Source organism: Phyllobates terribilis, unplaced genomic scaffold (assembly GCF_046119375.1).
Source record: "Phyllobates terribilis strain yellow unplaced genomic scaffold, ASM4611937v1 Scaffold_1__5_contigs__length_1240528914, whole genome shotgun sequence".
Taxonomy (NCBI): domain Eukaryota; kingdom Metazoa; phylum Chordata; class Amphibia; order Anura; family Dendrobatidae; genus Phyllobates; species Phyllobates terribilis.
The window spans coordinates 895,539,036-895,552,143 of NW_027362761.1; the positions used below are offsets into that span (position 1 = coordinate 895,539,036).

Sequence of the window (13,108 nt, forward strand, 5' to 3'; positions counted from 1 at the left end):
TGGCATGGTCGACTAGAGGTCGCGGCCTTGCTCCATACAGATGGATGAAAGCGACATGGCGCCCACTGGCCAGGAGTATGTGTAACAGATACATACACTCCAGTTCCAAAACCGACGAATCCCTGAAGTGCACAGTGCGTGCACTGGGGGATTCATAAGTCTGCAGTCACATAGAGTAAGTTATCAATTTGGACCGGACAACCCCTTTAATATCTGATAAAGGCAAGGAGCCCATCCATATGGAGTTTATACTTTCTCACTGTGGACATTCCGATAGGTTATTTTTCCTTTAAAATCATAGTGTGCCTGAGTGTTTTCTGAGAAATTAAAATGTGATGCAGAGATTGAGGTTGATTGTGACAGTTTTTGGACATTGCATGACTTGCCACTCTATAAATTGACAGGAAATATCCATATAATGGTTTCGCAACACATATTAATTGTCATTACTTTCTTCAGGCTAGTAGCCAACCAGTTAAAGAAGTTATGGATACCTGGACCAGACAGATGGGTTACCCCGTTCTTACTGTACAATCTGGAAATACTGTTGAACAGCAAAGATTTCTTTTGGATCCAAAGGCAGATGCATCCACCCCAGAGTCACCATACAAGTATGTGATTTGTGTGTGTGTTCCTGTGTGCGTGTTTTAATATATTACTGTATGTCTTATAGAACTACACCCAATTGAATGATTAAGCCGTTATGTTAATTATAAATTGCAAAATTGAGACAGATGTGTCACTTCAGTGCACCAGTTATGCATGCCAAAATAGTGGTATACATATAAAGTTAGTTGCCTTGGAACAAGTTTGAAGAGCAACAAACAATTTTTATATAATTTGCAGACTGAAGGGCATCAATATAAAACTATATAAAACTATCATGTCATTCAAAGACATATGAAAGGTTTTCTAGTTTTATCTAAATAAAGCTAACTTATTAGATACATTAAACAGTATACAACTTTGCAAAGTGATGCCTTCTAATTTTCAAGACCTTTCTTGTTTTCCGTAAATGGGAAAATTCCTTTTTACATTCAGAGGCTGAAAACATGTATAAACCTAATATGCTCACAACTGAAATATTGTTCTAATTGTATCCAGTCTAGGCAATCGATACAGTCTGCTTAGTTACTCTCATTTCAACAAACTTTGCATGAATATATATATATATTTATATATATATTACAAGGGAATATAAGAAACTCTGAAATATGTATTTTCAGAGAAATATGTTTTTTTTTTCTGGAAAATAAGCCACTTCTTTCCTGCCCCTTGAACTCACCATTCTATCTAAAAAAGCAGATCAAATTCATCTTTGCAAAATCAAATGGACTGCCAGCTTAGTGAGGTGTCAGATTGCACCTTCTATTATACTTTATAGAAATGGGAAGCAGCAGTAACAAGCATTCAATTCAGTGCTATTGTATGATGCAACTGTGCTGGATTCACAGATACACAGCTCAGTCCTGCTGTATAGTATCTTTTATACTCCATGCTGTAACTACTTCTGAACATGTACTATACAGAGAAATAATAGCAGGAATTCACCTGTATCTGTGCACTGTGTATGTGGGACACCGTGGCAGCTGGTCTCTACATACACTTGATCAAAGAGGAGTGAAATTTGGAGATCTTTGTGAAAATTCAGGATACAGTTTATTTAATGGCCAGAAATACTGTTATTCCTTATGTACACACAGCATGTAACAGCTTATTTTGAAAAGTGACATTACCTGAAATGAGCTGAACCTTGCAAAAAACATTAGTACAGGTGAATATTTAAAACTTCGTAGTATATCTTATGAGAAAAATATGCTTCTTTTTCTACTTATGAACCACTTGTTCCCCACAACACTGCCTCCTGGACCAGAGGCATTGCTGGCGGTTCAGCACATACAAGGCAAAACATCCTTGTTTGGGGCCCTAACCTAAGTAATCATGTTTACAATTACTAAGATGTAATGAAATTATAGTAGGTATAGTGGGCACCACAACAGATGACAATCTAGTTACTGAATAAATACCTCTATACGAACACCAAGACCAATATTACCCCAATACAGTGACCATTTAGCGATAAATGTTTGTTTAGTAGAACCTATAGTTGATAACATCATATTTACAGTCATGGTCATAAGTGTTGGCACCCTTGAATTTCTTCCAGAAAATGAAGTACTTCTCCCAGAAAATTATTTCAATTATTTTTTTTTGTTATATACATGTTTATTTCCTTTGTGTGTATTGGAACAACACAAAAAAACTGAGAAGAAAAAAAAGATAATTCAACATAATTTCACACAAAACCCCAAAAATGGGCCAGACAAAATTGTTGACACCTTTCCAAAATTATAGGTAAACAACTTCAGCATCTGAAACAATGGATACTGAAAGCCTGTGCTAGCATTTCTTCTGCGGTGTTGCTATCAGTGTGTCAAGAGTGGGAGAAGAGGGTTGCATTGATAATCCAACACAATGGGCAGCACTTTGAACACATTTTATAAGTGGTCATAAACTTGTAAAAAACTCATGAAAGAATAAAGTTATGTTAAGGCTAAGTGCCCACGATGCAGAAATGCTGCAGATTTTTTCCGCCTCTCCCTGGCAGGAAAAACGCATGCGGATTTTACATGCGTTTTTCCCGCCAGGTAGAAGCGTTTGTCAAGTGTTTTTACATGCATTTCTGCATGCGGGTTATCAAGCGATTTTCCAAATGATTTTAGTATCACTTGGAAAGTGCTTGACAACTTGGTCACACTATATAAATCCATGCAACCGGCATGGATTTATATAGTGTGACCAAGTTAATAGTTAAAAAAAGAATAAAAATGATAAAAAATAAAAAATAAAGATTATACTTACCTTCCGATGGCCCCCGGTGTTTTCTCCGCTACGTCCGGTCTCTTGTACAGCTCGCGGTGGTGTGAAAGGACCTTTCATGACATCATTTAGTCATGTGACAGGTCATGTGACCGCTGACATCAGAGGTCGCGTGACCTGTCACATGACTAAATGACGTCACCGCAGGTCCTTTTAGACCATCGCGTGACGTACAAGAGACCAGACGTAGAGGAGAAAACACCGGGGGCCATTGGAAGGTGAGTATAATCTTTATTTTTTATTTTAAATTCTTTTTTTAACAGGTTCTATGGTACCCAAATCTGGAGGAGAGTCTCCACTTCTCCAGACCCGGTTACCATCCGGACATTGAATCGCTTAATATCCGCGTGTGCACATGTAGTCATGCGGATATTATGCGATTCAATGCAAGTCAATGGAGGCAATTACGCTGCGTGTCCGCAAAATTAATGGGCATGCTGCGTATTTTTCCGCAATGACAATCCGCAGCGGAAATTTCCGCAGCATGTGCACAGCACATGCGGATTATCATTGGGGATCATGGGGCACGTATTACCAAGCATATTTTAAGCGCTTTTTGCTGCGGAAATTCCGCGGCAAAAACGCTTGAAAAACGCATAGTGGGCACTCAGCCTAAAACCAAGCACACCATTGTTTTTCTTATGAAATTCTCAATAAGTTTTCCCCCTCCCATATACTAATGTGCCACAAACAGGACGTTGATATCACCAACCATTCCCATTTAATTTAGGTGTATCCATATAAATGGCCCACTGTGTATATATATACAGTATATATATATATACATATATATTGCTATGTATTCCTCATGTACATGTAGAGGCACATAGTAATGAACAAAACTAATATACCGCAGAGTGCACCATTCTTCTGTCTGAGGTATTGTATATAACGAGAAATACTCCCAACAAAAAGCAAAAACAAAGTGCAAACACAACTATACACTGATACATTGGAGCAAACTTATGTACTTAGATAACAGAGAATTGTTTAGAATGGATGTAATTGTCACAAACCATTGAGAAACCTAATGTACAAATAAGTCTGAATTCCCATTCTTAAAGGGGGAGAAATTAAGAAAATAAAATCTTAGTACAGCACATTTCTTTTTACAGTGATTTTTATTTTCCTACAATCTCAAAAGCTTTTCACTTAATGACTCCAATAATGTTTATGCCTTTGCCTTATCTTAATGCTTCACAAAAAAAACAAGCTATATAATGGCCATAGTCATGCTGTAACTCACACAAAGAAGATGACACATGATGTTTCTATCATTTCAGCTACCTGTGGAATATCCCGGTGACATATTATGCTACTGACAACTCAACATTCAAACACATCAGTATTTACAGCAATACAGGTAAAATGGAAAACTGAGCATTATCCTTAGCAGCAAAATTTGTTCTTTTTGTACTGGCGCACTGGCAACTAGAAAGCAAAAAGAAGTTCAAATTGGGTAAGGATTCCTGACTCTCCCTCGACAGATGATGGGGAAGAGAAGGATCAGACAATTTGAATTCAAATGCCAGATACTTTTGTTCTCCCACTACACAGTGTGCACTATTAGGCAATTTGTATTTTTGGTGAACCCTTTTATTTTTGAACAACTACGGTACTGTCGGTCAATCCAAAAGGTTAATAAACCTGAAACTTGGAAATTTAAGAAGGTAAAAATGAGTCAAATATCTATACGAAAAACATATATTTTCCCATTTTAATTGTTTTTCATCTGTTAAAGTGAGTATAATAACCAAACAGTTTAAAATGTACAAAAATACATTTCTGACATAAAAAAAATCAGTGACCAACATAGCCACCTTTTTTTTTCAATACTAGCCATAAGCCTCTCACCCATGAAGTCTGTTAGTTTCTTAATCAACTTTTTGCGCAGCACCAACCACAGCCTCCCAGATACTATTCAGAGAGGTGTACTGTTTTTGTAAATCTCCCTTTTAAGAAGGGCCCACGAGTTCTCAAGCCCACGAGTTCTCAATATTGTTTAGGTCAGGTCAGGAGGGGGGCCATGTCATCATTCTTTCATCTTTAAGGCTTTTACTGGCTAGCTAAGCAATGAAATACTTTGATGTATGTGTTGGAGCATTGTTCTACATAAAATTCATGGTTTTCTTGAAAGATGTAGACTTTTTCCAATACCACTACTTGAAGAAAGTGTCTTTTAAAAATGGCAGCAGGTTTGGGAGTTGATTTTGAGTTCATCTCCAACCTGAAAAGGTTCAACTAGCTTACCTTTAATAATACCTGCCCATAGTAGTACCCCACCTCTACCTTGCAGGCATCAAAGTGGAGGTCTTTACTAGTTACTGATCCAGCCACGGGACCATCCGTCTTGTCCACCAAGAGTCACTGTTATTTCATCAGTTCATAAAACCTTAGAAAAAATTGTATTTACATATTTCAAGGCTCAGTCTTGACATTACAACTTCTGTGTCTTTTTCAGTGGTGGTTGGGTTTCAGCCTCCCTTACTTTGGACATGTCTCTGAGCACTGAACACCATTTACTTCTGGGACGTTGCAGTTCTGGAATATGACAGATCTGGTGGATGATGGGTTTCTGGTCACTTCACCTTTGGTTCTTCTCAGATCTTTGGCAGATAAAGTGATTCTTTTTTGTCTCAATATGTTTTTTGCAACCGTGTTGACTATTTGCAATAAATCTTTTGATGGCTCTGTGATCACGCACCCAAAATCTTAGCAATTTCAAGAGAGCTGCATCCCTCTGTAGGTCTTTTAATATTTTTTGACTTTTCAGAGTCAGTTAAATCTCATTTGTGGCCCACTTTGCCTGAGGAAAACAAGCTGCTTAATAATTCTTCACACCTTGATAAAGGGTGTTGTATCCTTAGACCGCACCCTCCTTCATTACACAAATACACACCACCTGATCTGCTTCATCCAATAAGCAGGATAACCAACTCCTAGAAATTATAGTGAGTGATTTGCAAAGGCCCCCATACATATTAGACTAATGTTAGCTTAACCTGCCGATATTGACGGGTTCGACCAACATTAGTCTGATTTGTATCGGAGCACTGGCCGACTTATTCTTGGGGGACATGTCGATTGGAGATGTCGATTGTGGATAAGCTGCTGGCTGACTAGCTTACAGAGAACAAAAGAGCGCTCATCTGAAGAAGTGCACTTGTGTAAGGGAGAGTTGGCAGACATGGCTGTTGGTGTATGGGAGAGATAGCTATTGATTGGCTGAAGCATCGTTTGGCCAACAGCCGTCTAATGTGTATGGGGGCCTTAATATCATATCGCTGCTTGCAGCAAGATCTAATCAATCTGGCACTAAAATTGATGTGATGTGATGGATGACTGGGAACAGTCTGAGATGAATCTTATCAGTTTTCACCTGTTGTTTCTGTAACAAAAAGACAACAAATCGTAACAGAGTTGGTATGGTAGGAAAAAGGAAGTGGAGTCTGGAATGCTTGCCTGGATAACAGTGACTGTTCAGCAATTAAAAAAATAAAATCCAGGAGAGACCAGAACAAGGAATTATAACACGTTTTGAACACAGAGAATGTTCTTAGTTGTACTAAATCATGAATTCCAAAATGATAAAATAATATATAATATGAAATAGCCAATTAGAAGTGAAAAGGCAATCTCATGATTTGTTAGGCCAAAAAGGAGAATGTTAAACAGGTGAATACTTATACACTGCTCAAAAAAATAAAGGGAACACTCAAATAACACATCCTAGATCTGAATGAATGAAATATTCTCATTGAATACTTTGTTCTCTACAAAGTTGAACGTGCTGACAACAAAATCACACAAAAATCAACAATGGAAATCAAATTTATTAACCAATGGAGGCCTGGATTTGGAGTCACCCTCAAAATTAAAGTGGAAAAACACACTACAGGCTGATCCAACTTTGATGTAATGTCCTTAAAATAAGTCAAAATGAGGTTTAGTATTGTGTGTGGCCTCCACGTGCCTTTATGACCTCCCTCCCTTGCGGATGGTCTCCTGTGGGATCTCCTCCCAGACCTGGACTAAAGCATCCGCCGACTCCTGGACAGTCTGTGGTGCAATGTGATGTTTGGTGGATGGAGCGAGACATGATGTCCCAGATGTTCTCAATCGGATACAGGTCTGGGGAACGGGCGGGCCAGTCCATAGCTTCAAAGCCTTCATCTTGCAGGAACTGCTGACACATTCCAGCCATTGTCTGGCATTGTCCTGCATTAGGAGGAACCCAGGGCCAACCGCACCAGCATATGGTTTCACAAGGGGTCTGAGGATCTCACCTCGGTACCTAATGGCAGGCTGGCTACCTCTGGCGAGCACATGGAGGACTGTGAAGCCCTCCAAAGAAATGCCACCCCACACCATTACTGACCCACTGCCAATCCGGTCATGCTGAAGGATGTTACAGGCAGCAGATCACTCTCCACGGCGTCTCCAGACTCTGTCACGTCTGTCACATGTGCTCAGTGTGAACCTGCTTTCATCTGTGAAGAGCACAGGGCGCCAGTGGCGACTTTGCCAATCCTGGTGTTCTGTGGCAAATGCAAAACGTCCTGCATGGTATTGGACTGTGACCACAACCCCCATCTGTGGACGTCGGGCCCTCATACCACCCTCATGGAGTCGGTTTCTAACCGTTTGTGCAGACACATGTACATTTGTGGCCTGCTGGAGGTCATTTTGCAGGGCTCTGGTAGTGCTCCTCCTGTTCCTCCTTGCACAAAGGCGGAGGTAGCGGTCCTGTTGTTGGGTTGTTGCCCTCCTACAGCCCCCTCCACGTCTCCTGGTGTACTGGCCTGTCTCCTGGTAGTGCCTCCAGCCTCTGGACACTACGCTGACAGACACAGCAAACCTTCTTGCCACAGCTCGCATTGATGTGCCATCCTGGATGAGCTGCACTACCTGAGCAATTTCTGTTGGTTGTAGAGCCCGTCTCATGCTACCACAAGTGTGAAAGCACAACCAACATTCAAAAGTAACCAAAACATCAGCCAGAAAGCATTGGCACTGAGATGTGGTCTGTGGTCCCCACCTGCAGAACCACTCCTTTATTGAGAGTGTCTTGATAATTGCCAATAATTTCCATCTATTGTCTATTCCATTTGTACAACAGCATGTGAAATTGATTGTCAATCAGTGTTGCTTCCTAAGTGGACAGTTTGATTTCACAGAAGTTTGATTTACTTGGAGTTATATTCTGTTGTTTAAGTGTTCCCTTTATATTTTTGAGCAGTGTATAAGAAATAGATACAACATATGACGATATATGAGGCTGAACCACATATAACCCTAATGGAAATTGTGCAGCTTCAAGATAGGAAATCCAGTTGTCAGAGATAGCTGGACCCCCTCATAGAGAAGTTAGAAAAGGTTCATCATCGTCTTTGAATGCATGGCGCTCAATAAGCAGCACAGGAAGCAGCTATGCTACTTACTGATACAGTCACCAATGGTGTCACTGATACAGAACTGATGGAATGGCTGCCTCTGTTAATCTGAAGTAAAGAGAGCTATGTTTACATGTGTACTACATCTGCATTAACATTTTTGGGACCCATGATTTCAGAATTGGTTATGGTCCTGCCTATTGGGACACCCTAGCAATTATACTTTTATCACCTATCCTTTGGATAGGTAATAAATAATATTAATGGGACAACTTATTATAAGAATACATTTTTATATTAATCTATTTATATTTTTATAATAATAATAATAATAATAATACAATCATATTAATCCAATTATGTATATTTTTATACTTTAGCACCTTCCTTAACCTTGGAACCCTATGATAGTAACACTGTGGAGTTCTTAAAGATTAACAACGTGCACATTGGATTTTTCCGGGTAAATTATGAAATTCCAGTATGGAGTAATTTAGCAACTTTGTTGCAACAAAAACATGAGGTATGTACAATGATACAATATAGAAACATTGGGGTCAATTCATTAATGTGTTTACTCTTGAATTCTGGTTTAAAACACCTTAACTAGTCATAATATTTTTGCACAAGGCAAAAGTTGTGTAAAAATATTGCTATCTTTTGAGTTTAGACAACAGTCCTAACTACTGTACATGAGCGCAGTATTTGCGAAACATGGGCAAGATGGAGCGTGACTATCCCCGCCGGTCAAATTCATGTAGCTACACTACACTAGTGCCGTGACTTACTGCAGAAATGTATTCCAGTTCCTGACTGGAGTGCATTTCTGGTGGTTGTGCACACCAGTTAACAGATGTGCTCCACTTAATGCATTAAGCACATTGTACTCCAATTAGTCCCTTCATTAAGACTGGTGTACACAACGCCAGTCTTAATTGACCCTATCATTTTCTTTATCTGAGTAATATTACATTTTTATGTTATTGTGAACATTCCTTATATTACTATAATCAACGCCTATTGGCTAATATCGCCATTAACAACCAGAAAAAAATATCAAACACTTAAATATGAGCCTCCACTCCACTGTAGTAACTGTTTTTACGGTCATGTACAATTATGTATGTACTGTTAATATTTGCACAATTTGACTGATGTTTCAGGTTTTTACGCCTGGAGACAGAGCTGGAATGATTGATGATGTTTTTGCCTTAGCAAGGTGAGTATAATTTTTGTGGAATTGACACATGGCTTACACATTGGTCAAGCTCTCTACGTTCTCAATTTAGTGCATGTTGTAATATAGTTCTCAAGTACAAATTTGGAGGCTTCCAGCTACAGGGGTGCTGTTTTATGTATTTAAAATCCATGTTAGTTACATCCATAGAGTGTAATGGGTGTATCACATCCATAGAGCCTCTTCATCTACAAGAACAGTAGAATCTATCTCTCATATGTGTATGATGCGCTATTAACATTCACTGAGAAATCTCAGGCAACAATATAGTTGTAAGGTGTCTCAGAAAACAGGCAACAGTTATAAACTGCCAAAGACCAATATTTGGATAAGGGCCCCAGGGAGTCAGAATTACTCCTAACCCCCACAATGACCTGTCAGATGTTACATAGCGCAGAGCATGCCCTGGTATTTTTGTCTTCATTTCCGATAATTGACATAAATAGGAAAACAGACTGAATTGTCACCATTTATATTCAGAAATTGCTTGTGGGCCTTCATTATTCAGATCACTATGGCAGCACTTCCGTCAGCCACGACTTAAAGGGGTATTCCCATCTCCAAGATCCTATCCCAATATGGAACAGGTGTAATAATAATTATAATATTAGCAAATACCTCCAATTAGAAATGTATAGTTTTTCTGATTCGCTATGCCTCTTTCCTCATGTGCAGGCATCGCAGGACCTTAGGTATCCATGGTTACGACCACTAGCAACTTGCCAACTGTAACTGTATCAGTGGCCGTAACCATGGATATCTAAGGTCCTGCAATGCCTGCACATGAGGAAAGAGACATAGCGAATCAGAAGAACTATACTAAATTTCTAATTGGAGGTAATTGCTAATATTATTATTACACCTACTACATATTGGGATAGGATTTTGGAGATGGGAATACCCCTTTAACAGAAAATGAGTCTGTATGCAAAGATCTAAATGACTAATCATCAATTTGCTTCCAAAATCTGTTTTTCATGTGGCCGATTAAACCTCGATCACTGCTTTTGGACCTCTTAAACTGGCCCTACACATTACATGGCTGTCGGCCGAATGATGCTTAGGCTGATCGTTTGGCCAACAGCCATCTCAGCCGACTCTCCCATGCACAGGATTGCCTGTTTGGCTGAGTGCTTCTGTGTTTTCTATGAGAAAGCTGTTGACTGACATTTCAGCCGGCGGCATATCTCTGGGAGAACAATGCGATCACAGTCTGAAATTGTACATGCATCTTTCCTGACCATCAGTTTGCCTGAACTCCCATACACATTAGACTATTGGCCGAACCCGTTGATATTGGTGGGTTCGGCCGACATTAGTCTAATGAGTATGGAGGCCTTTAGGCTATCTCATATGTACAATTAACGTGCACCCTGCAGAGTGTATTTGAAAAACGTGTAGCATAAGAAAGTATGCTATACATGACTGTATATTACAGGAGGACTCTATGGATTGAACTATATTATGTAATGTATTAATACCATGCTTTCTGCAAGAAGTAATGATTATTGAATGTGTTTTAATTACTGCTGAATGAGATGTTAAAAATCTAGCAATGATAAAGATAGTATCTGATAATCATCATGTCAGGAAAACTTTGCAAGTACATGGTAGATTGGCGGTCAGGCCAAAGTATTCTATAATCTGTGCACAGCTTTATATAATAGGGATACATAATCATCGTCATCATCATTACACTTTATCTACAGCACATTATAATGTATTTTATTATTGTTTTTTTCCCAGTGCTGAAAAATTGGATTATAATGTATCTCTCGATTTAACAAAATATCTTGATCAAGAGACAGACTATCTTCCCTGGGTGAGAGTGAGCTCTCAAATCTCTTATTTAAATGACATGTTGGAAGATGATGATACTATCTACCCACAGTTTCAGGTACATTGATATACTTTATTGTATGTAAGTAATAATCAATCTTTGTAAGTTTGATAGCCTTTAATGTAGCTCCATTTAAAAAGGAGACATGGAACCACTGTTCTTGTCATTGGTTGTGGAAACCCACAGAAATAAGCCATGTATAACCTAACCTCTTTGGAGGAGGAGACCACATGCCTGCTACTGGGTCTCTTTAGTTTCATAGTTTTAAGTTCATGAAGTTCAACATATAACCTAACATGTTAATCCAGAGGAAGGAAAAAAAAACATAGGGCAGATGCTACTAGCTCCATATTAGGGTAAAAATTCCTTAACCCCTTTACCCCCCAGGGTGGTTTGAACGTTAATGACCAGGCCAATTTTTACAATTCTGACCACTGTCACTTCATGAGGTAATAACTCTGGAACGCTTCAATTGATCCCCCTGATTCTGACATAGTTTTTTAGTGACATATTGTACTTCATGATAGTGGTAACATTTCTTCGATATCTCTTGCGTTTATTTGGGAAAAAAATGTAAATTTGGCGAAAATTTTGAACATTTTGCAATTTTCAAACTTTGAATTTCCATGCCCTTAAATCAGAGAGATATGTCACACAAAAAAATTAATAAATAACATTTCGCACATGTCTACTTTACATAAGCACAATTTTGGAACCCCAATTTTTTTTTCTTAGGGAGCTATAAGGGTTAAAAGTTGACCAGCGATTTCTCATTTTTACAACAAAATTTACAAAACCATTTTTTTAGGGGCCACATCACATTTGAAGTGACTTTGAGGGGACTTTATCACCGAAAATACCCAAAAGTGACACCATTCTAAAAACTGCACCCCTCAAGGTGCTCAAAACCACATTCAAGAAGTTTATTAACCCTTCAGGTGCTTCACAGGAATTTTTGGAATGTGGAAGAAAAAAGTGAACATTTATTTTTTTTCACAAAAATGTTACTTTAGACCACAATTTTTTTATTTTTGCAAGGGTATCATTAAAAAATGAACCCCAAAATTTGTTGTGCAATTCCTCCTGAGCACACTGATACCCCATATGTGAGGGAAAACTACTGTTTGGGCATACAGCAGGGTTCGGAAGGGAATGAGCGCCATTTGACTTTTTGAATTTAAAATTTGCTTAAATAATTAGCGGACGCTATGTTGCATTTGGGGAGCCCCTGATGTGCTTAAACAGTGGAAACCCCCCCACAAATGACCCCATTTTGGAACGTAGACCCCTCAGGGAACTTATCTAGATGTGTGGTGAGTACCCTGAACCCCCAGGTGCTTCACAGAAGTTTATAACATAGAGCTGCAAAAATAAAATTTTCACATTTTTCCAACAAAAATGTTTTTCAGCCTCCAATTTTGCATTTTCATAAGGGTAACAGGAGACATTGTACCATGTAATTTGTTGTGCAATATCTTCTGAGTAAGCACATACCCCATATGTGGGGGAAAACCACTGTTTGGGCGCACGGCAGGGTTCGGAAGGGAAGGAGCGCCATTTGACTTTTTGAATGTAAAATTTGCTTGAATAATTAGTGGACGCCATGTTGCATTTGGAGAGCCCCTGATGTGCCTAAACAGTGGAAACACCCCACAAGTGACCCCATTTTGGAAAATAGACCCCTCAAGGATTTTATCAAGGGGTATTGTGAACATTTTGAACCCAGAGGTACGACACAGAAATTGATAACATTAGGTC

General features: G+C 39.0%; 1 protein-coding gene across 2 annotated transcripts in view; it reads left to right on the forward strand.

Moving 5' to 3' along the window:
• The window catches only part of ENPEP (glutamyl aminopeptidase), a 114,637-nt gene that overhangs the window by 66,499 nt on the left and 35,030 nt on the right, over positions 1 to 13,108 (forward strand). For both annotated transcript variants that reach the window (XR_012247455.1, XM_073640848.1), the window contains exons 10-14: positions 460 to 611; positions 4,164 to 4,243; positions 8,654 to 8,796; positions 9,437 to 9,492; positions 11,257 to 11,407. Coding sequence is in view for 1 of the 2 variants with exons in the window: in XM_073640848.1 (XP_073496949.1) it covers positions 460 to 611; positions 4,164 to 4,243; positions 8,654 to 8,796; positions 9,437 to 9,492; positions 11,257 to 11,407 (582 nt within the window). In the remaining variant the exon portion in view is untranslated. The remainder of the gene's footprint in view (positions 1 to 459; positions 612 to 4,163; positions 4,244 to 8,653; positions 8,797 to 9,436; positions 9,493 to 11,256; positions 11,408 to 13,108) is intronic.